The sequence below is a fragment of the Camellia sinensis genome, chromosome 6, assembly GCF_055761805.1.
Source record: "Camellia sinensis isolate YWXY chromosome 6, ASM5576180v1, whole genome shotgun sequence".
In the NCBI taxonomy this organism is placed as follows: Eukaryota; Viridiplantae; Streptophyta; class Magnoliopsida; order Ericales; family Theaceae; genus Camellia; species Camellia sinensis.
The window spans coordinates 199522693-199549035 of NC_138966.1; the positions used below are offsets into that span (position 1 = coordinate 199522693).

General features: G+C 34.5%; 3 protein-coding genes across 3 annotated transcripts; 1 reads left to right on the forward strand and 2 right to left on the reverse strand.

Annotated features, from left to right (window-relative positions):
• Window positions 1-1154: 1154 nt before the first annotated feature.
• Window positions 1155-7451, forward strand: LOC114300021 (heat shock protein, putative (DUF789)). The gene is made up of 6 exons (XM_028244874.2): window positions 1155-1825; window positions 3696-3907; window positions 6117-6399; window positions 6493-6578; window positions 6694-6785; window positions 6873-7451. Exons 1-6 carry the CDS (start codon window positions 1505-1507, stop codon window positions 7130-7132), a joined length of 1254 nt encoding a protein of 417 aa, XP_028100675.2. The 5' UTR covers window positions 1155-1504; the 3' UTR covers window positions 7133-7451.
• Window positions 7452-8266: 815 nt separating this feature from the next.
• On the reverse strand, window positions 8267-11887 carry LOC114300022 (protein DEHYDRATION-INDUCED 19 homolog 4). The gene is made up of 5 exons (XM_028244875.2): window positions 11718-11887; window positions 11374-11510; window positions 10294-10371; window positions 9325-9587; window positions 8267-8566 (listed from the first exon to the last, which is right to left on the reverse strand). The coding sequence occupies exons 1-5, from the start codon at window positions 11779-11781 to the stop codon at window positions 8458-8460; spliced, it is 651 nt and encodes a 216-aa protein (XP_028100676.2). The 5' UTR covers window positions 11782-11887; the 3' UTR covers window positions 8267-8457.
• Window positions 11888-21569: 9682 nt separating this feature from the next.
• LOC145793990 (PKS-NRPS hybrid synthetase cheA-like) lies at window positions 21570-23049 on the reverse strand. Its single transcript, XM_082876907.1, has 2 exons — window positions 21974-23049; window positions 21570-21894 (listed from the first exon to the last, which is right to left on the reverse strand). Exons 1-2 carry the CDS (start codon window positions 23047-23049, stop codon window positions 21570-21572), a joined length of 1401 nt encoding a protein of 466 aa, XP_082733033.1.
• Window positions 23050-26343: the final 3294 nt, after the last annotated feature.

The window sequence follows — 26343 nt, forward strand, 5'->3', positions numbered from 1 at the left end:
AAAACTGGTGACCCAGTGGTCGAACCAGTAAAATCGGTGACCCGGACCGGGTCGGGAGGGTCGGACCAGTCTAGTTTTTTTTTTTTTTTAACCTTTTTTTTTTTTCTTTCTTTCATATATATATATATATATATATTTTAAAATTTTGACTAAAAATTCTTATTTCAAGAGTCTCCTCTCATAAGGAAGAGTCTCATTGAAAGCTTGAGTTAAGAAGATTATGAAAGTCTATTCCTATTTATAGGAAAATATTTTTCAAAGAAAACCTACAAAATTCTATGTGAGATTCAATCAAATTATTTGAAACATATTGATTGGAGGGAGGGTTGAAAATTTCATTTTCTTCCAAAATTAAATCTAACATTCATTCAATTTGTTTGGAGAGAATGTTTAAAAAATTTAATTTCTTTAAAAAAAGTGACTTTTTTTTATCAATTATGACTTTATTAAATATTATTAATAAATACTATGCAACAATTTTTATTTTTATTTGATTATTTATATATATTTTTATTTATTTATAATTTATAGTTATATTTTTTAATTATATAATATTAATTATGACATCACGGTTCGACTACTTTGACTCGACAATTGAACCGGTGACCCGTCCACCCGGTCATTTTTCCAGTTCTCACCCATCTGATTTTGAAAACATTGGTGAGATGTATATTTTTTTAAAATCTTTTAATTTTTTTTTTATATAGGGAAGGTGTACGTTAATAACTACAATAAAACATTAAAAAAAAAGGGAGGGTCCCGTTTGTTTCAAGTTGAGATTAAGATTGAATTTATTCAGTTTGATTCATGGGGTTCATTTTTTGGGCCCTTTTTGATAATCTGAACCGTTTGATGTATAGAATTCATCGAGTATTACATGCCTGTAAAAAATCACATTGATCGGATATCAATAGCTATGTGATCAAATCAGTTTTGTATAAAAAAAATAGACGATAAAACAATTAACGGTTGATAAAAAACTATTTTGTTCACATAGCTATCAATATTCGATCAACGTAATTTTTTACAAGCATATAATACTCGACGAGTTCTACACATTAAAATGTTCAAATTATCAAAACGAGACCCTTGATAGACCCTTACAAAATCAAGAGCACGGTCTAATTCAATGTTAGACTGGACCAAACAACTGCGAAAAAGGAAAAAGAAAAAGTGAGGAGTGTAGAATTCTCTAGAATGAGGTACATGGCAATGAAGCTAGACCCCTCTTTCCTTTCAAATTTCAATTCAACCCCTCGACTCAACCCAACACAACACAATCCCTTCCTTTACTCGTTCCACTTTCTCGACTCTTGTTCTCTTCCTCTCTCGCCAAAAACTCAAATCAAACCCTCTCTTTCTCATCAACCTCAAAAACCCTAAAAAAAACACACCATACTTGAATTTCACATAAACCCCTCAAACAAAACCCAATCTCAATCAACCTCTACAAACATACATATACATAAATTTTGACCCTTTTTGGGGTTCTTTTGTTCCTGCAATGTCGGTGTCCGGAGGGGGTCGGAATCGCGGCGGCGATGACCGCTTCTACAGTCCGCCGGCGATGCGTAGGCACTACCAGCAACAGCAACAGCAACAGCAACAACAATCGCAGTTGAACAATCGGTCGAAATCCAAGTCCAAGCCGTCTTCGGTGGAGTCCGAGAAGAGGATTGAGTCGGAAGATTGTTCATCGTCGTCGGCGACGGTGGCTCCTTCGCTGTCTTCCTCGTTTTCGCCGCCGAGAACCGCCAATTTGACTAATTTGGATCGGTTTCTCGAGCACACTACTCCGATTGTTCCAGCTCAGTATTTCTCTAAGGTATACTTCAGATTTTGTTAAAATTAGGGTTTGCTACAATACCCCCTCCTATTCACGTTGTTTGTCTGGTTGCTGAGAAAATAGAGAATGATTTTGGTATATTTTTATGGGGTTGTAACTTTATTGAAATGTTTAGAGTGAATTGGACCAAATAATTGTGTTGGATTTAGTCTCATTTCTAATCAAATTGTTTTGGGACAAGTGTTTTGAAATTTTCAACAGACATGAAATGGGTGAAAATAATAATATCCAAGCAGGGAAACCATTCTTTAGTGTCCTCATCACCCTCGTTGCACCCCCACCTCCCCTGTCGCCACCCCAGCCCCTTCCACAGCCCTATGCCCATGGTCCACCCCTTTCAAGAGAGAGAAAGAATGTGGGATTTGGGACATGGAAGTGAGGATGTTTGAGGGAAGACAATTTTGTCTTTAAAAAAGGCTTATTCTTTTGATATTGTTTTACCCCATCTTATGTTTTCTGAAAAAAAAAAAATTTCTCACTGACTTGATAAGGTTTTCTCCATTACCAGTGATTTGATATTTGCCCTATTCCTTTTCTCTTTATGTCTTTACTAATGTTCTTAAAAGCTCTAGGCACATTGAGGCACTAAGGTCTCCTACAGCCTCAGCATGAGGCTAAAGGCGAGGCTTGCACCTCACCAAAGTGAGGAGGAGGTTCAAGTTGTAGAAGATAAGCAAAGTCATAGCAAAATTTTCAACATAACCAAATAGTTCTAGAATTCTAAATATCATAAACTAGCATTCATCATTTCAAAAACCATAAGAATAACATTCAACATCTCAAAAAATCCTTAAACATAACATATAACCTTCTAAAAATCACAAACATAACATCCAACATAAGTCATAAAATATCACATTCACATCCATCAAAAATTTTATTTTTCCTATCTGTCCACCCATCGCACATTATAGAACATCCTTATTTTGCCCAATCCTATATGTATTCCTTCATCAATTTATTGACATGATTCACTTTTTCCTTGAGATAAGGAACTCGAACTGTTTGGTAACTTGGTGGTTTTAAATCATTAGCCCTTCAATAAGTTTTTGTTGTGGGCAATGTGTTTTGGTTTTTGACCTCTGGTTGCTGAAAATTCTAGGGAAAAGGGAAACTTTAAATTAAATTCTGAATGTTTTGTTTTAAAATAATGTTATATGCACCAATTGGTATACCAATTAGTATACTAACATATGATGTGGCATAAATTTAGAGGTTTTGGGTATTTGTTATTTGTATAATGGATGGGGTCAATAATAATGTCATAACATACGTTGGTACACTAATTGGTATACCAATTGATGCATGTAGCACCACCATTTGTTTTATGCTATTTGAGTGTTAAATGATGAAGAATTTACAAATGAGCAGCATCATTGTTTTGGGTGTAATCGGGTAAAGATGTTTGATTTTTTGGATCCCAAAATACTGAGAACTCTCAGAAGTCTGTAATATCTTCTTCTCAGAAATTAGAAGCAGCAATTTAAGGTTTCTTCACTTGGTTATTGGTTTTGTATTTGTTATCTTCCGTTTGGTTGATAATAATGAAAAAGAAGAAGAAAAAGGACGTTATACTACACTTTATATTATTCATTTTTAGAGGATAGCTAGTGTGCTAAAATTGAATTTTATGTTTAAAACTCTTAGCTGAACTAAGCCAGGTAGTTATGTTCAGCTCAGTTGATTTGAGCTAGTTGTTACTTGGATCTTACCCAGCATTTAGTTTTCTTTGATTTCATGTTGCAATGTGAGAATTTAGTTTACTTTGGATCTTTAAGATTGTGATCTGTAATTCTTTTCTTATTTTTTGTGATCTTTATATGAGTATGATTTAATATGGTATTTACAGACAAGCATGAGGGGATGGAGACTGAGTGAAGACGAATTCCATCCATACTTTGTCCTTGGGGATCTCTGGGAATCTTTTAAGGAGTGGAGTGCATATGGGGCAGGAGTTCCTCTTGTCTTGAATGGAAGCGACTCTGTTGTGCAATACTATGTGCCATACCTGTCTGGCATTCAGTTGTATATAGACTCATCAAAGCCCAGCATGAGGCTAAGGTGAGCTCTTATATTCTGATTTTGTTTTCTGTCTCACTCTTCTTTTTCCTTTCTTTATTTTGATGTGGAGTTTGTTACACTGATATTGTCTTGAAAGCCTTGTTGAGTGCCAAAAGTGATTACTATTTTTGATTCTCTCAAGGGGTGTATTGAACTATAGGGTTGCACTTCTGCTAGTTCAATCATGTAATTATGTTAGTTAAGAATGCTTCCATTTGAGCTTTTTTCTTTGTCCTTCATTTGGTTACTTCTGTGAAATATGTGTGTTTTGCTAAATGTTGCATGACGATTTATGTGATGTATGCATATGGTGGGATTGTCAATCAGTCATTGTGTGCCATAACTCTTGTTCTAGGTCATGAATAACTCATCAAGTGATTCAGACAGAACCTGCTATGCAATTTTCAAGTGAATGTCAATAGGCAGGGAGTCGTTTTACGTACCTGTGTGCAAATGGTTGTCCAACAAAGATCTTATTTTCTAGTTCAATATTTTTTCATCAGTCAGAACCATTAATTTAGGAAAGGTAAGTCTTCTAGCAAATGGCATTGGTTGAGCTTTTACTCTCATGATTCACGAATTCCTGTTCGTATCAACTTACGTTCACCATCCTTTGGACCTGTTACTTGTTACACAGTTGTTGTGACTATTTTGATCTACCTGTTGTTAGGATTGGAATTAGGAGGTTTACCAAAGAAATTGTGATGGGGACAAGCACCTTGTCTTGAGGAGATTGAGGGCAACTTGAGAGGAATGACAGAAAAGAGAGCTTGGAAGAAGTCCTTGAAAAACTCTACGATTGATAAGAGACACACTTGGGCCTTTTATAGGAGTTTTAACATGTGAAACAGTGCAAGATGTGTCATGTTTGGGGGTCAGTTGAGAATTAGTAGCCATGAGTTGTTAGATGGTTTTCATAGCTGAGCTTTGATCTACCTGTTGTTAATCGGATTGGAATTGGAGGTTTAATAAAGAAAAGGTGATGAGGATGAGCACCTTGTCTTGAGGAGATTCAGTGCAACCTGAGAGGAGTGACAGAGAAGATAGCTTGGAAGAAGGCATTGAAGACTCAATCATTGAAAAGAGACTTATGTGGACCTTTTATAGGAGTCTTAACTGCAAAACAGTGCGAAGCCTATGTGTAGACTTCAAATTATAGCCCTGTAGGATTTTGAATACCTTTCACTGGTGACTGGACCCCACAGCCTCAAGGCATTATCCTTACCTTGACAGGTGCTTACTCAAGCATTTCTAATTAGCCCATGTGCCTTTCCTCGACTAAGTGCTATGGGCAACCCTCCTTGGTCTGCAACCATTTGCTCGCCTCACTATCCCTGCTCCAATAGCAATTACTCCTGCTTCATGAGCACATTACCTGCTCCATGAGCAGCTACCCCTGCTCTGTGACCGTCTGCTTGTGTCACTACCGTTGCTCAGCATCAGGCACATTGCCTCGCCTCACCTTGCCCACTTAGCTATCACTTTGCCCTTGCAAAGATTCCAACTGTAAGATGGCACCCTGAGATTGTATAGCCTGTCTATGTTGGGAGCCGGGCCTAGGTACCCCCTCAGGGTTAGTGCCTTGGTCATGGGATATCCAAGCCATCCATGACCCTGCACGGGATCACCCCGGACTTGTGGATTGGCTGCTATAGTTGAGGGATCATCAAAGTTGCTTGGCTCACCCCCTCATGGTTGTTCCACTTTGACCAGTCTTGGACATGAGAGAAAGGCCTTTACACAAAGACCAAGATTGACGGAGTCGTGTGATACCTTGGGAAGTATATCATAACTACCCACTGCCACAACCTACACAATTGAGCTGGCCTCCATGGCCTACTCTTCTAAAAAAAAATGCCTATCATGCTTTGTTTTTTTAGTTCTCTTAATGTTGGAAACAATTATTGAAAGATCCACTCTTTGCTAATTTTCATATTCCATTTTGTAATACAAATTATAAATTATCTTGATTACTGTGACAAGCAACTGGACATGACTAAGATTGGGCTTGGAGGTGCTTGCTTTTTGGGTAAGTAGGAGGTGCTTGCTTAGTTTCAAAGCCAGGAAAGATCCTAGACTACTGGGAGCAGGATGTGATGGGTTTGCCATAACCACATGAACCCTATCTTAAACCAGTTTTGCATATAATCAAGTTTGATCTATTAACTATACACTAATTGAAATGTATTTTTTTCCTCATTTGCGACAGCCGGCCTGGTGAGGAGAGTGATGCAGATTCATCCAGGGAATCAAGTAGTGATGGCAGCAGTGAATGTGGTGCTGAAAGAGGAGCCAATGATGTTCAAGGTTCATGGAGCCAGCAGAACACTATGCGTGCAACTACCCAAAGTTTTAACAGACTTTCATTGGGAAATAATCCTGTCATGGGATCAACAGTTGATGAAGGCGAGATTAGAAACCCTCCAGGTTTACTTGTGTTTGAATACTTGGAGCACAATCCACCATTCAATCGTGAACCGTTGGCGGATAAGGCAAGTCCTTTTATTCTCTAGAAGATTAGCATGTTTTTTTGGCTTGCAATGCTTGCTTATGATCATAACATAATACCCACATGTATCCAACAGATTGCATTCCTTGCATCTCAATTTCAAGAACTCAGAACCTACAGAAGCTGTGATCTAACATCTGCAAGTTGGCTTTCTGTGTCATGGTAAGCCTTCACTTTCTTGTCTTAATTTTTTCGAAGCATGTCTCTTTAGTGCATTTTTTAAGTGTAATTCTTAAAGACTTGTGACTGAACTTTTTGGCCTCTACTCTTGATTAAGGTATCCCATATATAGGATACCCATAGGACCAACTCTACAGAATCTGGATGCCTGCTTTTTAACATTCCATTCGTTGTCAACACCCATCCGAAGTATGCATCTCTCTCTCACTCCAAATGTATCTGTATGTTTATGCTTTCCTCTGCGTCAATCATTATGTGTTTCCCACGTTCTGGCAGGTACCAGCAGTGATAGTCCGGATATTCATGTTTCGACTGCTAGGGAGCTGCATGGTGCTGGCATGTCCTTCAAGCTGTTACTGCCCATCTTTGGTCTTGCTTCTTACAAGTTCAATGTTTCGGATTGGAATCCAAATGGAGTTCAGGAATGTCAGAAGACGAACTCTCTATTGCAGGCTGCTAACAACTGGCTCCATCTTTTGCAAGTGAATCACCCTGATTACAGGTTCTTTGTGTCCCACAACTCAAACTGGCGATGAGAGGAAGAATCTTTTTAGTGAAAAACTTTTCTTGGAAAATGCAAGCTGAACAATTCGCCCATGTGCTAAATACTCTAGCATAAACTATATTTGAGTTGCATTTTAAGGTTTTGCTTTTAAAATGTTGATGGCCAAAGAAAATATGTTGGTGAACCAGACCGATGCAGTTATATAATGACACGAGAAGTTGCATGATATTTGTATATTTTAGTATGTTAGCTAATGTGCTAAATATATTTTAGAATAATTTTAACAACAGCATTTTGGTGTAGTAGAAGTTTCTTCTCCTAGTGGTTATGATATAATTTGATTTGCAGTCTATCTTGAGTCTAAAAATTACTAATTGAATCTTTGTTCAAGTGCAGTGGCTACTTGCCCCCCCCACACTTTTATCTCTTTAGATAATGCAATTTCTCATTTATTGTTGCATCCTCTGGTATAGAAATGGCTAATGCCGTGACCCACTATTATATACTTAGGAATGTTGAGATTTTTAAAACATCACTTCAAAATCTGGTATAGAAATCGCTTATGCCGTGACCCACTATTATATACTTAGGAATGTTGAGATTTTTAAAACATCACTTCAAAATTTATCCACACACCACTAATGTGTCAAGGGAATCGGATTTTAGTTAGTTGATTCTTAAATCAATTGCACAAACGTTTTTAACTTGAGCTCTTGTTGGGGCAATCTACAAATGTCACAACCAAATATTAGGACTCTCAGGAAGCTCGACTTATGTTTAGTTCATTAAAGTTTTATTTAAACAAAAAAAATTATGTTATATACTATAAAATTATATAAAATCTAGCTTGATTAGTTCCATTGAAACTGAAGTAAAAATCAGCTCAAAAACCAAAAGAAGTCTGCTTGGCAACATTTTTTTTAAGTTATTTTTTCAAATCAAATTTATTAAACAATTCATTACTTTACTTGACTCGACCCGACCTAACCTGTTTACATTCTCGTGTTGTTCTGTATACAAAATATCCTGGCTTGAAATGATCCTACCATGCAGCACATTCAGATGAGACTTGCTTTCAAATTATCTGGAGAAGACAAGAAAAAAAAAAACAAAAATCGAAAAAGAAAAGAAAAACTGGTGCAGGTAGATTTGCAATAACATGATCTGGGAAAATAAAGCAGTTCCACTTTTCAATAATATAAACATACGTTTTACATACAACTGGGAATGCAATAATGTTCCTGTGTCTCAACTACTTCCACCAACAAATGTTTAAGAGCATTCTCTTCTTCCCTCAACTACAGTTCCAGTAATGACATATAATAGCATCATCAGAGCTACAAAACTCCCTGAAACTCATAAATTGTCATCCAGAAAAGTAGACAGCAGCAGCCCTTGGACAAACTCACACTTCCTAGCCCTCTCTTCTTGATCCTTGTCTGACAATGGAGTTTGTTGGATTTTTCTGTAAGTAGTAAATTGGCATCAGATTCTTCTTCTATTTGTATACAAAACCATGTACATCAAACATAATGGCACTTCTGTGCTACCAATAACTACAAGAATGAAAGGTTGGGCGTGTGTGTTTGTTGTAAAGCTTCAAACAAAATAAATTAGCGAAGAAAGGGATAAAAATAAGAACAGTAGAGACTATTTGAGTATATACTACATGTTTGTCAAAAAAGATTTGATCAATAGGTATATTGAATGGACATAAATTGCTATTAGTTTCGGGACACACTGCATTTTTTGGTTTTTTCAAAATTTAATGGTGCCTCTCAGAATTGAAGTCAAACCAGCTTCATTTTGGTATTAGAATATGCAAAAAAATGGAACTACATTCAAATCTTTTGAACTATGGTGATACACAGAATTCAGAATAAGGAATTTTGTTTCATTATAAACTTTTGACTCTGTGGTCTGCTAAAACTTGTTAAAACAAACAAGGTAATAATAATATGCATCACACTTAGCATCCTCTAATATAAGAATTCAGGCCTATTGAATTATTGTGGGAGAGGGGGAGAATGATTGTGTGTGAGTTGCACAGGAGAGAGGGAGATAGGTTATTTTAACATGAATAAGCATCCACTTCCTCAAATTACTTTCTTTCAATTCATGGCCAACTCTTTATTACTACAAGTTCAAGTTTTCACATCTATTTCTAATAAATCAACAAACAAAAACAACATAATAATCGATGATCAATGCCAATTCTCAAACCTTTTAGAGGAATCCTCAATAGAGCTTTCCTTCACCGAGCTTGCTTCCACTGAAGATTTGGGTTTTACTCTTGCAGGCTCATCAACCACAGGAAGATTGTACATAAATGAAGACAACAATGGATCAGGTTCTGTACTGGAGGATGAAACCAAGGACTGAGATCCCCCAAGAAGAGATTGTATATTTCTTTCGCGCAGTTCTTTTCTCAATGTAGAAATTGTCAAATTAGATCCACCTTTACGGAATCTCCTCTTGCGCTGCACGTAACTTCTAGTCAAGGAACAGCATAAATCTTCATGAAACCATTTAAAGAAACTGAGACAGACAAAAAACAAAAAACAAAACAGAAATATACATGGAAAGCCTTAAAGAGAACGAATCTGGGATAATGAAGATGCACGATGCACATGATTAAAACCCGTTTCCTATGGTAAGGAAAACACGGGGTTACTTTTTTGTATAAAATAAACTTCTAAAGGAAAGTCAACCAATTAAAGTTCCAATAGCACTAGTAAAAAAGAATCTGCGATAACAAAGACTCCAAGCACACCACAGAGTAAGCAGACACGTGGTTTAATTCTTCTAGGAAATAAATCCAGACGGCAAACTGGCAAAATCCGGTGAATAGGCAGAATCCCGAGACGGCTAGACAAAATTGTTTGTAAACATGTTTCCTAATCGGGCTCAGGAAATTTTTTTAGTCAGTACTCAGTTGTATGATGAAACAACAATTTCTAAAACCCTATACCGGGTGGTTTTCTGTTGAGACAAAATACAGTCTAACCATTATCAATAAAACCGAGTCAGTTATTAGTTCAATTATGGTATCTACACACAGACTTTGAGCTCATGTTTTGCAAGGCATCCCCACAAGCACTAGGGCATTCCACCAAATCAAAACCAAAACCATAACTGCAACATAGAAAGGAACTAACTTATAACTTTAGACAACTTGAACAAAAAGGATATCTTTAAAAGACTTCCATGTTGCACTGTCATATGGCCAACCAAATCCATCCCCACTCTTTTTGCACAAACTGGGCATACCTGCATATATAAACAATTTAATTAGCATAACAGTGGAAACATACAATTTGTGTAGCTCAGCAAGCACAAATCACTCTTTAGTAAATAGCAAAAATGGTAAATGAATAACAGTCTATACAACAAAACCTTTATTGTGGTTCTGCAGTTTGTAACTAATACTTTTTGCAGTAACTATTAAAAGATAATGCATATCTGTTGAATCTTGCTTATACATAGCCCAAATGCATTTTCCGTATAGATGCATATATGCACACGTCTGACATAACTCCCGTTGTTTAAGGGTAAGAGGTTTTTGAATGAGGTGCTTAAGAAAAAAAGGTTAGCTGGGGGTTTGGTTCGGCAACAGACTAGTGATACTGTAAACATTCCTTTGGTTATCTATATATGTCTTCCAACAGAAAGATATGCATCAACTCCGGTTCACTGGTGGAAATGCATTCCAAAGGGACAAATAAACATTGTTGTGTGGAAACCTCAATCTTTGGGGGGTTGTCCCCACAATGTAATTGGGGGCCCTCACTTTGGGGAATTCATCTAGATACCAAAAAATATTAAACTAAGGTTCCGTCAAGCAAACAGGAAAACCCAGATGCCAACTTCTGTAACTCATTCTTGCAAAGCCATCTTTTTCAGAGACAATAACTAAATAATTTCTCAAATCAAAATGTCACTCAACAAAAGACTATATGATAATAATTGTAAAGAAAACATGTCATAGTTGAACAAAAAGATAAGGAATAAGTGTGCGTATATGCTTTGCTAAAGAAACAACAGGAATTCACATGTAAATGAATAAAAGAAAATCCAAACTAAAATCAGTAAAAAATAAGAAAAAATAACACTTGCCCTCAATGAACACATTATCACTCTTTAAAAATAAAATAAAAAAATAATAAAAAATGGATAAAGCAAACAGCTTTAAAGCACCAATCCCCATAGAATTTAGTAGGGTTTCATTTTATTTTATTTTTTCACTTATAAAATTAAACAAAAAATGATTACCCCGTTCTTAGCTTCAACAGGATGGGCTTCATCGACATGGCAGCAAAGTCCGACAACGTCGAATTCCTCGGCACAGAACGGGCAAAGAAACTCCGTCCGCGACTCATCATCACCATCAACATCACCTCCTTCGTGAGCTGCACTACAATCAAAACCAATTTCACGAATTCTGAGAAAAGAAAAAAAACCAAACCCCCCATTTGAATCCCACAAAAGAAATTTTAACAAAGATTGTAATTTTCACAACAGCTTCGAGCTGGAAATCTGAATATCCCAAGTTCGTTTTCTTTATCATAAGATTTTTCCCGGGAAACAAACAGAACGTGAGTAGCACTGAGACTAACCAGATCGAGATTGATATCGCCTGGAGGCAGCTAAGAGACGCGTAGTCCACAAATCAGAGTCCATTTTCGCTTCGATTGTAAGGAAAGATCGATAATTTTGCTTTAAATTACAAAGATTTGCTATAACCGCTAACCGCAATTTATACTTTAAAATTTATAATTCGTCAATTGGATAGCCCCGCTATAATTAATATATATATATTTTTTAATTTTTAATAAAATATTAATATAAAAATAAATACGGGAGATATTTAAAATATGAAATTTATTATTAATTAATGGTTATATGTATGAAACATATTATGTAAAATTACTTTGTGTTATAAATTTAAAAAATATTATATAAATTAGTGTTATATATTATACAAATGTATAATAATTAGTTAAAATATTCTTCAATCCGTCAAAAATTACCTAAATCGTAAATTATCAATCTCCTAATCCGCTAATTCACTAATCCACTATTCGATTTATAATTTTACTCTCAAACCGTCCGAGCCGCACCGTGCACACCCTTACTGCAGACCACCAACCTTCGTGGGTTGAGAAATTCCTATTTTCATATCTTTTACCTACGGAATAATAATCTTACATGTGTCAATTAATATATATTAATCTATTAGTAAATGACATAATATTATTTATATAGTTTTAGATATTTGTTACTTATATAATAAATATGCTTAATAATTAATTAGTGCATATATTTAAATAAATATTATTTTAATAATAATTATATTTCAAATAAAGATGATCAAAATAGATATCTACTAACACAAATAATATTATATAAAAATATTCCAGCTACAGATTTTTTAAAAATTAAAAAATTTCAATACCTTTTGAGAAAGAAAAAAAAAAACTAAATCATATTTTTTCCATTATTGTTATTTGTTTACTACACACTCTATACTCTTCTATTACTTACAAAGCAATATTCTCATAACAACTCTCATATTCCTTTAATCTCTACATTTATACTCTATTATTTATATTTATATCGTTTTTTTATTAGTTTCACAATTTTTGCTTGATTTTGTTATAGAAGAGTTACAAACTAATAGAAATTCAAACTCACGCAAAAATATGTCTGGTGATAGCAAAATCAGTGATAAAAATGTCAGTTTTTTTGTGCAGTAATTTTTTTTTCTTTTGCAATTATCAGTCGAACAACCAGTGCTAAATTATTTCATTATATTCAGACGTCAATTGTCGAATTATTTCATTATATTTAGAGATCAACTGCATAATTTTATTTTTATTTTTTTCGAAACAAATTTGCCAAACTATTCACGTTTATTTGGAAATTAAGTTCCGAATTAAATGTATAATTTCAAAAAATCAGTGCCGAAATCCCCAAACTGAAAAACATTATAAAAAAAAAAAATCAAGGGTTTAATGACAATGGAGTGCACAAGGATCTGAAATGATAAATACAATAACAAAATGGAAATATACCTTATCGTCAACAATATTTTGAAGGATTTTCAATAGTGTTTTCAATGGAAGTTTAATAGGGTCTTCAATTGTTGTATTCAATAGAGGACTTTATATTCATTTCACTTGACTTCAAACTGTGATCTTGAATGGTTTTCACATGAGTCTACAATAAGTCTACAAATCTGAAAACATGGTCACTCAACAAGTGTGGAAATGAGGATTGAGTGGTGTATGTACAATAGTTATAAGTGAAGAGTATAATTGTAACTTTCATTAAGTAAATTAAGAAAATTAATTAATAATCAAATTAATAAATGTATGTACCGAAAAAAGATATGTACTACGATAATTAAGGGGTGATTTGAAAAGTTGGTTAAAAGCTGAGTTTTTTTATTTTTTTATCATTTTATATATAAAAAATGTAAGCAATAATATAACTTAAAATAAATTAAAATTAACTTTTAATTAGATTCCCAAATTGTCCTTAAGTATATGGATATAGAATTTTTTAGGAGCTTCTATTTGCACTTTCATTTCCACTTTTTGCACATCATTCTCACTACGTACACCTAAAAAATTAATCTCAATTTATTTTACTCACTACACAAATCTTTTATTCCACATCTACCCTCATACACACATAGGGATGACAATGGATAACCTACTCTGTGGGTATCCATGGAGACCCAACCCAAATACATAGGTTTTTTCTTTTTTTTCTTATCCATTAGGTAGGGTAAATGATATTCTTTAAATATCCACAAGGGATGGATTGGGGATGGGTACCCACTAATTTCCCCATATGTTTTTTTTTTTTTTTTTTTTTTTTTTTTTTTTTTTTTTTTAAGATTCACAACCAAAACTAAATATACATTCAATCTTTTTTGTTTTATTTATTTATTTATTTATTCAGGTTCACAACCAACTTTTTTTTTTCTTTTTTTTTTAAGATCCACAACCAAAGCTAAATATACATTCAATCTTTTTTTTTAATTATTATTATTTTTATTTTTAAGGTTCACAACCATTTTTTTTTTAATTTTTAAAATTCACAACCAAAGCTAAATATGCATTCAATCTTTTTTCTTTTGTTTATTTATTTATTTATTTATTTTTAAGGTTCACAACCATTTTTTTTTTAATTTTTTTTTTAAGGTTCACAATTTTTTTTTTTTTTAAGATTCACAACCAAAACTAAATATACATTCAATCTTTTTTCTTTCTTTTTTTTTTTAATTTTTTTTTAAGGTTCACAACCATTTTTTTTTTTTAAGATTCACAACCAAAACTAAATATACATTCAATCTTATTTTATTTTATTTGGCTCAACAATAAAATCAAATACACATTAATTAATATTGTCACATTATTCTTGTCGAATTTTATGCATATCTCGAATTTTTTAAATTTATTTAAAAAAATTAAGGACACTATGTAGTGCAAGTTTCGGTTTGCTTTTCTATGTTATTTTATTTTGTTATGTATTATAATTTTCAGAATGGTTTGCTTGTTCTGAAATTTCAATTAACGAGTATAAATCTCTTTGTTTTATGTTATCACACAATTCATACAACATATATATTATATGAATGTATTTGAAAATAAGGAAATTGTAGATAATCGAAACAAGCATGAGTCGTGATTGGTTAGAAAGGATGGGTACAAAGATTTATTTGCTGAAAAAACAAAAAGGGGATACAAAGTCTTACTAAATAAATTTTTTTTAAATAAAAAATTTTTCTTAGTTATGAACAGATTTAACTGAAATCAGCTTATTTCCCAATGTTATGGTTCATTTATTTAGATAGAAAATATTTTTTAATGAAAAATATTTTTTATAAAAAAAATTAAAAATATATTTTTTATATTTGGTGGTGGTGGTGATGGAACGAAGGTGAAAGTAGAGATTGTGACATAGTGGTGGAGTGATGGCGGCAGTGATGATGGTAGTGGGCATAGTGATGGTAGTGTGATAGTGAAGGTGAGAATAGTGATGATAATGTTGTGAAATTAGTAAAAATTTAATTGAAAAAATATTTTTTGTTTTTTAAAAGTAACAAACAACAAAATTAGTGGGGGACTAAAGGAAAAAGATGGAGGATGGATTGGGTGTGATAAGGCATAGATATCTTAAAATGAGTGGTTTAGATTTGTTAAAAGGTATAATTAGATTTTGGATAAATTAAAATGAATGGTTCAAATTTGCTAAGAGAAAGATGGTTTAACGTCCAAAATATCTGTGGCTAAGAGATCAACAAACAATTTCTTGTTTATGCCCTGATGCAATTTAATATGAGTCTTATAACACTTTTTTCAACCAGGTTCTTTCACATCTTATTTCTTCAAACAGACTCTTATAACATTGTAAACATGTTCTTATAACATGTAGGGGAGAGAGTGAGAGTAAGAGTGAGAGAGAGAGAAGGTTGTAATTTTTTTTTAATCTTTCACGTTCTTCCACATTTTTTTTTAATTACTAAAACTTGTTTGGTTGTCTCAAAATTATATATTTGATTATTATAAAACAAACTTTTTAATTAATTAATTAATGTGTATTTGATTTTGTTATTGAACCAAATAAAATAAAATAAGATTGAATGTATATTTAGCTTTTGTTGTGAACCTTAAAATAAAAAAAATAAAAAATAAAAAAGTTGTTAACATTAAATATATTAAAAAAGAAAGAAAAAAGATTGAAGGTATATTTAGCTAAAAAAAAAAGAAAAAAAAGAAGAAGTCGTGAACATTAAATATATTAAAAAGGAAAGAAAAAAGATTGAAGGTATATTTAGCTAAAACCTTAAAAAAAAGAAAAAAAAAGAAAAAGAAAAGTTGTTAACATTAAATATATTAAAAAAGAAAGAAAAAAGATTGAAGGTATATTTAGCTAAAACCTTAAAAAAAAAAAAAAAAAAAAAGTTGTTAACATTAAATATATTAAAAAAGATTGAAGGTATATTTAGCTTTTGTTGTGAAACTTAAAAAATAAAAAAAAAAAAGTTGTTAACATTAAATATATTAAAAAAGAAAGAAAAAAGATTGAAGGTATATTTAGCTTGGACTTTTCTTAAGTATGCAACTTACACCTTACACTTACGCCTTTCTGTTTGCTGTCCTGTTTTATGTTTACACTTTCCACTTACACCCTTTGTGTTGGTTGCATATGGTGTGCAACCTTAAGGGGTTGCACATCATAACAACACCCATTTAGCTTTTGTTATGAAACTTAAAAAAAAAAAAAAAAGTTGTTAACATTAAATATATTAAAAAAGAAAGAAAAAAGATTGAAGGTATATTTAGTTTTTGTTGTGAACCTTTAAAAAAAAAAAGTGATTGTTAATATTAAATATAAAAAATAAAAATAAAATAAAAATGGGGATTAAAGTGGGTTGGAGAAAATCCAAACCCATTAGGAAATGGGGAATGGGGAATGGGGAATGGGAAAAATTTATTATAAGAGAATGGGGATGGGGAATTAATATCCACCCCATTAACCCCCATTGCCATCCTTATACACACACACATACACACACGCACACCTAGACCTCAAACCCAGCTTTTTGAACGGTGCAAATACACACCCATTGAAGCTGCATCTTTCACACACGTCTCTCACACAAGTCCATCTCTCACACCTTTCATTCCCAAAAGCTTATTGAAGACATCTCATTGAAGCAATGAAGAATCTCATTGAACCATTGAAGGAATTCTTCACATTTAGAGAACTTAGGTTAGTTTACTTATTTCAATCCTCATTCCTATTTCACTTGTAATGTAGGGTTTGCTTTTACCATTTTCGAAACGAACGAACGAACACATAGCCCACCGAACGAGTAATCTGTTCCTCATTTGGAATTGGTTATCTAAAAATAAACAACTTGTTCAGAAGTAAAATTTTGAAAATTATCATTTATTTCAACAGTAGAAGTTTGAATTTTTTTCATTATTTTGACATTCAACTTCTGAATATGTTTAATTCGGACAACATTCAACTTTCAAAATGAATGTGTTTTTTTGGATTTCAACTTTCGAACATAATGGACATTTGCGATTTTTAACTTCCGAACGGTTTTGTTCTTTTTTTTTTCCCTCTCTTTTGTATATTCTTTTTACAATTGTATACTCATAAAGTATATTAATTTTTGCAAATAATATGGATCCTAAATGTCAACAACGTGTCCCACCTACTACTTCAAATAGACAATGTCGTGATTTGGATGTTGACCATGAACGGGGACGAGGGTGTGGGTGAGGACAAGGTCGGGGTCGAGGTCGTGATCTAGTTCCGGTAGAATATGATATCCCTAGTGCCAGTCGAAGTCGGAGCCGAAGCCAAAGACGAGTTGAAGATGATGATATGCCTGACTAGGGGTGTGCATAATACCGCCGAAACCGTCGAAACTACCAAAACCGCACCGAACCGCACCGCCAAGGCAAATTCGTTATTATTTGTCAATCGAACCGCCGGTTTTTGGTAAGAAAAATGGCAAATTCTAGTGACACTTTTATCAATCCGCCGGTTTCTATTTTTCTTCCAAACCGCACCGACCCGCAAAGCTATTAAATCATGTTTTATAAGATTCTAAAAATTCTTTTTTACTTAAGTTTGCTTGTTGTTCTATACCTTAGAATATAGTATTACATTACTGCTCGAGGGGAATTTTATGTATTGTATTTGATCATGGTAGCTTTCACAGATGCTTGTAATGAACTGATGGCATAGTCGTTGATATTATCATGTTGTTGCTACACTTGCTGCATCAGAAGAAAGCTTCGCAAGATGCTTAATATCACGGTATCTCTCGTCTTTTTTTTACTCTTTGATTTAAGTTTTGTAATTTGAATTATATTTTTTATAAACCGCCAATCCGCCCGAACCGCCAAGGCAAATCCGCCATTATTTGCCAACCGAACCGCCGGTTTTTGATAAGGAAAATGGCAAATTCTAGTGACACTTTTATCAATCCGCCACCCGCCACACGGTTTCTATTTTTCTCTCAAACCGCACCGACCCGCACCGCGCACACCCCTATGCCTGACATTGCTGTGGAGGATGTTCCTTTACCTGATTCTCCTACTGTCCAGGAAGAGGACCTTACTCATGCTTTTCCAGGTGGACCGACTGATCCATCAATACTGCGGAGTTTCAATAGTCATGTCGTTGTAGCTGTTTGACAGGGAGAGGTAAACATTCCTGAGTAGACGTGAAATTCATTTGTATATGATTTTTTTGTTGTTGTGTTATATGGTAGTTTCTAATGAGATATTCATTTGTTTTAGAAGAACGAGGGCTCCTAAAGTGTTATAATCACTCTTTGAAGATCCTTGCATGGCTACGGTGGTCAATAGACAACAACACCAGATTCAAAGCCATTATTGAGCTGTTTGGGTTGTCACAGTTAGCTCGTTACACTTATCGGTTTGTTAACAAGCTTCTAATCTCCAGTTTTGTTGAGAGAGGGCAACCTGAGACGAACACATTTCATATGATAGTTGGTGAGATGACCTTGACCTTGGATGATGTTGGCACTATTCTTAGCCTTCTCATTTTAAATAAATTAGTTCGCGTACTAGATGTGATGGATCTTCATGGAGTTACACTACTGGTTTTTGGCTTGGGGATTACTGAACGTGTAGCACATAACGAGGTTTCTACTGCTGGTGGGAATTCAGTCAGGCTTGAGTGGTTGTGAAGTCAGTTTGCTGGTGTCACAGATTCAGACCCAAAGGAGGCCATATAATGCGCTGCTAGAGCTTATTTGTTGTTTCTGTTGGGATGTACGCTCTTCAGTGACAAGAGTGGCGGTAGGGTTCCTGTTGTTTACCTTGACTTATTGATGGATTTGGGATCCATTCATACTTACGCTTGGGGTGCTGCTGCATTATCATTTTTAGACAGACAGTTGGGGTATGTTAGCCAATTCGGTGTTAAGCAGATGGGTAGTTATATGTCTTTTTTGGAGGCGTGGATTTATGAGCACTTCCGAGCATTCCGACCTCACCAGAACATTGGCTACAATGAAAACATGCCACACGTGCACCAGTGGACATCTAGGAAAGAGGCGGGTTCCTCCATTAATCATTTCAAATCTTTTCAAGTGGAGCTTGACAGTTTGGTAGCAACTGATGTAAGTTTACTCGTCCATCAATAATTTTAACACTTTCCATTTATGTTACCCTTTATATACTTTAATTCAAAAACACTTTACGTTTATAGGTTATTTAGGATTTATATCATAGTTGCAGAGACCGGCATCCATGTAACCCGGTTACGTTCTACCATGGATGCTTGAAGTGCTTAGACGTGGTCGAACCCTATCATCCAGATAGAGTTCTGAGGCAGTTTGGCAGGGTTCAAACCATCCCAAATGCACCGTTAGCTCCCATTCGTGGTACTCGAGGCAACATATATGCACGATATACAATCATGTATAGATACTTGAATAGGATCTAGAGGCTTGGGATAACCATATGTTATCTGAGCAGCAGAGGAGAACACCAGTTCGTTAGCCTTGGGAATGTGTACCGGGTTACATGGATTGGCATAAGAATATCATGCACCTATATGTTGAGCACACTGATGAACCACGTGTCCATGAACATCAGGATTTCAACCAACATGTCGATGTAATATATTATCCTCTTTTATGCATTTGTAGCTTACTTTTGCTTTTCTGATATGTTCCCTAAAACATGATATTCTTTTCAAATACAGTGTATTGCACATGCACTTAGGATTGCACATCCTATCATTCAGGTTGGTTATGAGGACAGGATTCGACATCCTTATCGACTTTACAAGGCTATCGAGGCTATGGAGCTTGTCCTTGAAGGTCAGCACATTGACGAAGCTGGACCTAGTTTTGCTGGACCTAGTTGTACTGGAGGTCGCTTTTTATCTCTGACATTGACATACAGTCGTAGGCCTAATCATAGGCATATAGCTAATTTGTGACATGTTATTTGTCAATTGAAGAATTTTTTGTAGTGTTTTTTTGCAAGATGACACTGTTGTACACATCTTTTAATGCCATTATAAAAGATATTTTCTTATTAGAATGGAATAATGACATTGTAAATGACATTTTATTATTAGAATGGAATGGTAACAATGGTCGATGGTTTTGTAAATGATATTTTGTTATTAGAATGGAATGGTAACAATGGTCGATAACATTTAATCCATGCCACAGAACGCATCAACGTCAAAAAACACATCCATTAATTTCTTCTATAATTCTAACATTGTCAAATGCATACATGTGTCATTCGACATCAACAACATCAAATGTCTCTCAAGTAGCTACAGTATCATGAATGATGTCCTTGAAATGCTGAATGCGACGCACATATGCATCATCCCAGTCGACAGCGTAAGAGTGACAGTATTTTCACCAATTAGTGGCTATAGGAGGAACTAGATGGCCTGGCAGCAAAAAACCCTACACCAAATGTCACTTGAGTTAGTGGTCATACCTCATAACTTCTTGTGCATGCACAAATTGATAAGTTTCTCTTATACCTGGACGAAATGATTTCCGTTAACAAACCCAATGGCAATCTCATATCTATCAAGTTAAGGTGTTGGCTCTGTTCTAAGAGGTAAAAAGGTAAGACATTGTTGTAATGACAAGTGGCATAACACAAGATTGTAGCACGATGCAACAAAATGCCCCATGTCTGGCATAGTTATCCAATATGAGTAGTCAGGATTGTCTTCAAAGTATGACAATATGCTTATCAATTCTTCAAACCTTTCGTAGGACCCATAAAGTGTAATGTATTCCTCTCTATGTATGTGTAGCTCACCCAAAAGATCACGCCTAACCTGAGCCCAATCATCTTCTGTATGACCAATTAAAGCAGCTATAGCCTTGAAACCACAATTCCCATCTACAGCTACATCCTTGGCAAACTTAATGTATGGTTTTCAACCCAGAAGGGAAAGTATCAACATATGCACCAGGTTTTACTATTTTGGTAATGTACATCTTCCCCTTCGCATTCACCTTCTCTTTTCCCTTAACAGGTCGCTTCTTCTTGGTTTCCAGAGTAGAAGCTAATGTAGTGATTTGAGTGTCCGTAGGTGAGAATAAATCATGTCCAGATTGCACAAACTCAAATGCACACGGGTCACGACGGGTAGAAACATTGATCTTCTTATGATCCCAAGGACGTGTTTTGAGCTTCACCTCCAGCTCAACAAGAAAAGTGCTTCCCGGACATACAATCTCTTTTAACTTCTTCAAAAGATCTAACCGCATGGTTCTATCACTTTCATTGAACTTTTTCACAAACAACTCTACTTTTGTATGACAAGTCACCTTCGTTTCCTCTTATTTGTTGCATATAGAGATATGAAGTTACCTCCACTGTGAGTGTATGGTAGCAAGTGGTATAGGACAATCTTGTTTAGTCAGCAATCTCATGGGCACAAGGTAAACTGTGAGTGTTGCGAAGGACACATCTACAAGCTTCAGCATCAATACCAATAGAATTGGCTCTCTTACTCTCTACAAGCAAATACTCTAATGCAGAGATAGACACATTACCCCATAGCTCCCTAAACTGAGAAGGTTTGAATTGATGTTGCACAACAGTTAGACTTTTCTCAAATGAAGCCTTGATATCAGTGTGTTGCAACTCAAGTAGACTGTGTATTTTCTCAAATGATGCCTGAAATGAGACTTGGCATGAACCCAATTGTCTTTTAAGTTTTGCATATGCATTCTCAGCCCTGTTCAATTCAATGTAAGTCAAATAAAAATCAAGTACGTGGAACTTATTAATAACTTATTAAATAAAAGTAATTTTACCGGTTGGTTGTAACATTGCCATAATTACACGTGCCTGTCCATGCCGTCGCAAATTTCTCCTTGTAAGGAACCAACCAAGTATCCATGACGTAGTTGACTGCCTCGGGATAACTACTGAATTCCTTAAGTAATGATTTAAGATGCTCATCGTATTGAATTTCAGAAGATGAATAAACTAAAGAGTTCCACTCATGGTTGAACTTCTCCCATTTCTGTTGTGTCTCAAACATTTTCTTGCATTTAGTTAATACATTCTTACTGATATGCCAACGACATAATAAATGTCTTCCACTCGGGAATATCTTCTGTATGGCATTCATCAAGGCTAGCTCTCTGTCAGTGACAATAATCACTGGCAAAACAAAACAATTCATGACATCACGCAATGTAACTAACACCCACGCATAGTTGTCGGCCCTCTCATACTGTAAGTATACGAAAGCTACAGAGAAAGTCATTTCAGTTGATGTCACTCCCATAATTTCAAGAAGAGGAAAACGATATCTTTTGGTTTTAAATGTGCAATCCATAATTAATATACATGGGAAAGACTGAAATAAGTCCAAACTGGTAGAATGTGCCCGAAATAAGTTCAAACTGGTAGAATGTGCCCAAAACTCTTCACATCGATGGCACTCAATGTAATTATACTTGGCCAATTCATCCAATAAGTGTTGCATATGTGATCTTCCAGCTCTTTGTACCACCCTGTTTCGATGGCGTACATTGTAAATGGTTTTAAGTGTACTTATATTTAGGGCATCTCGCTGCTTCAAGGCTACTAGGATTTCTTTTGGCCTAACCATACTCTTTGGCATATCCATTAACAATGTTTTCTCATCCTTTGACAGCCTCCCCGCATATGAATGTCCCTCAAGGTGCTCCGTAGGTGGATGGTTATGCAATCTACATACTATGGTCAATGTCCATTCATCATTTGTGATAAACCTGTGAGCCCTCATATCAAAAGGACAACCACACTTCTTCATACCGGTTATTCTTGATGTATTGTTGCCATCATGTTTTAACTTCTTTGTCGCTCTATATTGGCCACTCCTCTCACAAGCAAGATACATCCTGGGTTTTTTTTCCCTCCACCATAGTCTGATGTTTTGATTACAATGACCAAACCATTTCTCTTTCCAACTTCACGTACCTAGTTGAGCAATTCATCCTTACTTTTGAATACCTACAAAGTCAAATAAATATTATCAAATATTTACATTTGTTGAGCAACTCAAAACACAATCATTATAATTTCGTAGAGTGAATCTGTTCAGTTGTGAATTGAGTAGTGTGATCCAACACACTATTCGCGCAAACCTGACTTCCTTGAGTTGACACATATTCCTACATGTTTTATACAACATTACAAATTTGAAATGGCATTATAAAGACAAATTTACAATTCGAGACTGCAAATTTAGTATGCAGTTTACAAATTTGGAATATAAAATGGGGGAAAAAAAAAATTACTTCTTTCGAAAGTACAGTGTCGAACAAAATGCTACTATTCGAATGTAGTTGTCCGAATTATTTTTACCAATTCGGAATTTGAATGTCGTAAAATTTAAATTATTTCGGACGACAACTTCCGAAATTACATAATTATTTCAGTAGTAGACTGCTGAATAAATTGATATGTTTCAACCTTGGTTATCTGAAAGACGCTGAAAAAAAAGAAAAAGAAAAAAAAAGACTTTTACATTGCAAAACTTACATATCCTTAGCTATCTTTCTTATAAACATTTATTTGTTTTTGAAAATCTAAATTTTCAGAAGAAAAATCTTCCATAACAATGATGAATGAGGATGAGGTTTAGTGAATAAACTAATGAAAAGTTACGAATCAAGAATGAGGGTGTTTAGTGTGTGGACTAATGAATGGAAGCTAACAATGAAGGGTTTCAAAGGATGATGATGGAATGTGAATTGAGTATGGAAGAAGGAGTAGTTATAATGGACTTGGAGCTTCAACGGCTTTAACAACTTCAACATGATGTGGATATGGAGTCTGGATGTGCAATGAGAACGTTTGTTTATTTGAATTGTGTATGATGTCCAAAATAGTAATTTCACTTAGGGATAAAATTGTAATAAAAATAAAATCATTAAGTGTGTGCAAATAGAAGCTCCCGAATTTTTCTCGTAGGTACGGTGTTTTAGTAGGAACGACTAGGGTATATGGCCATGAAGTTTGGGTTAATTTTGAAAATGCCCTTACCTACATGACTGAGGACTGGTGGAAAAACTCTTGTCTCAGGCCCAGTCCGACTGTAAAATGGTATCATAACTATAAGCCCATTCACAAATTACCCAGCCTACTATACCAGCAGTTGTTAAGGTGTATGTGGTGCGGTTCGGGTGGTTTGAAAGTAAAATTATAAATCGAATGACGGATTAGTGAATTGACAAATTGACAAATTGCGATTTGAGCTGTTTTGGGTTGATTGGCGGATTGAAAAATATTATAACCAATTCTCAAGCCTTTGCATAATATATAACATTATTTTGCATAATATTTTTCATATATATAACTACTAATTTGTAATAAATTTTACATATTAAATCTCTTTCACACTTATTTTTACTTTGATATTTCATTATAGGATAGAAAATATATATGTATTAACTATAGCGGAACGGAACGGTTTTGAATAGGGGTGGGCGCGGGTTGGTTGCGGCCACTAAACCTCCAATCCGCTATCCGTCCGCCAGATTGGTGGATTGGAGAAAATCAATCCGCATCCGTCTGCCAATTCGGCGGGTGTGGATTGAGCAGTTTGGCGGTTTGACGGATGGACGCAAATCAGTTTGGCGGTTTAAAATTTTATAAATTTTCAACATAATTCAACTTATGTACTTCCTCAAAAAAAGAAAAAGAAAGTATTACAATCAATGACTTGAAAAAATATTACAATCACTGCATGCCTCATCCAAAGCAAAAAAGTTTGAAACTTTAGAATATTATAATCACTGCATGCCTCATCCACATAAAGTATTATAATCTGTGATTCTTAAAATATAAAAACAATTCAAACCACCAAAACCATGAACAGAGTAATAGTAGAGATTGTATATCTCTGTATTGTTACATCTATATCTATTTTTGAAAACAAAAACCAACCAGCAATATTATATTTTCTATTTATTATTTTTAGAGATAGATTTAAAAACCAAAAAATAAAGATAAATATTATGTTTATTTTTTTCAATTCAAAAAAGATATTCAAGTTGAAAACTTTTTTTCAACAGAATATTTAAATAAATTGAAAATACAAAGACTTATAAATTACTAGGGGTGCTCGCAGTTTGGCAGTTCGATTGTGGCCAAAGGAATCTCAAATCCGCCATCTGTCTGCCAGATTGGCGGATTGGAGAAAATCAATCCGCAACCGTCCGCTCATCATCACGTATACGTCCAAAATGCGGCGGATCGGTTCGGTTCGGTTCAGTTCGGTCGGTTTTGAAGGATCGGTATATCCGCTGCTCACCTCTAGTTTTGAAGGAGGATTATAAATTTTAAAGTTTAAATCACGATTAGCGGATAGAGTAGTGCTGATTAATGAGGATTAGTGCGATTTTTGCGGATTATGCCATATTTTGCACAATCCTAATTAGGACATTCAATTCGCAACTATAACTGGTTTTTCTTATTGGGCTTGGGCTATGGCTCAGCTCATTAAATCAGTTGCTGTTGTGGGGACATTATATTTGAACTCAAAAATTATCTTACTACACGCCAATTTAAATTTTAAAATTTAAATTTCTATTATATTTTAATGTGAATTTACTAATATGGACAACAAATATTAAATATTTAAATAAAATATATTTTTATTTTCTATGATACACCCTAATCAATTATACGCATTCTTCCTATTCAAATCTCTTCATTTTCTTCTCTAAATTTCAATTATTTTATCTTCTTTTTTCTCAATCCAAAATTCTAATCCACCCACCAAAACTCACTATTATCATCAATATCATTATTTTTTATTATATTGTCACTTACAAATAGAATAAAGTTTGAACAAAATCAAACAATGGATAAGAGTAATAATCAAAATAGTTTTTTGAAACAATCAATCAAAGAGTAGGTAAGTGTAGGGACATAATTTTTGGATGACAACACGTGGCCAAGGTGGCACCGAAGTGTCAGCCGAGGTGCCATGTGTCCTGGTCATGACGTCGAGATGATCTCGGCTAGGCCGAGGTTATCTGCGAAAATACCGGAATCCGGGATAAGCGGATAAGGGACAAGAGTCCTAAAATAAAAAAGGACTTCAGTTTGGATAAAGATAAGATTCTTAGAAAGTTTATCCCAATCTAACTGGGAGTCCAAGATTAGTATTGAGACATAATCTATT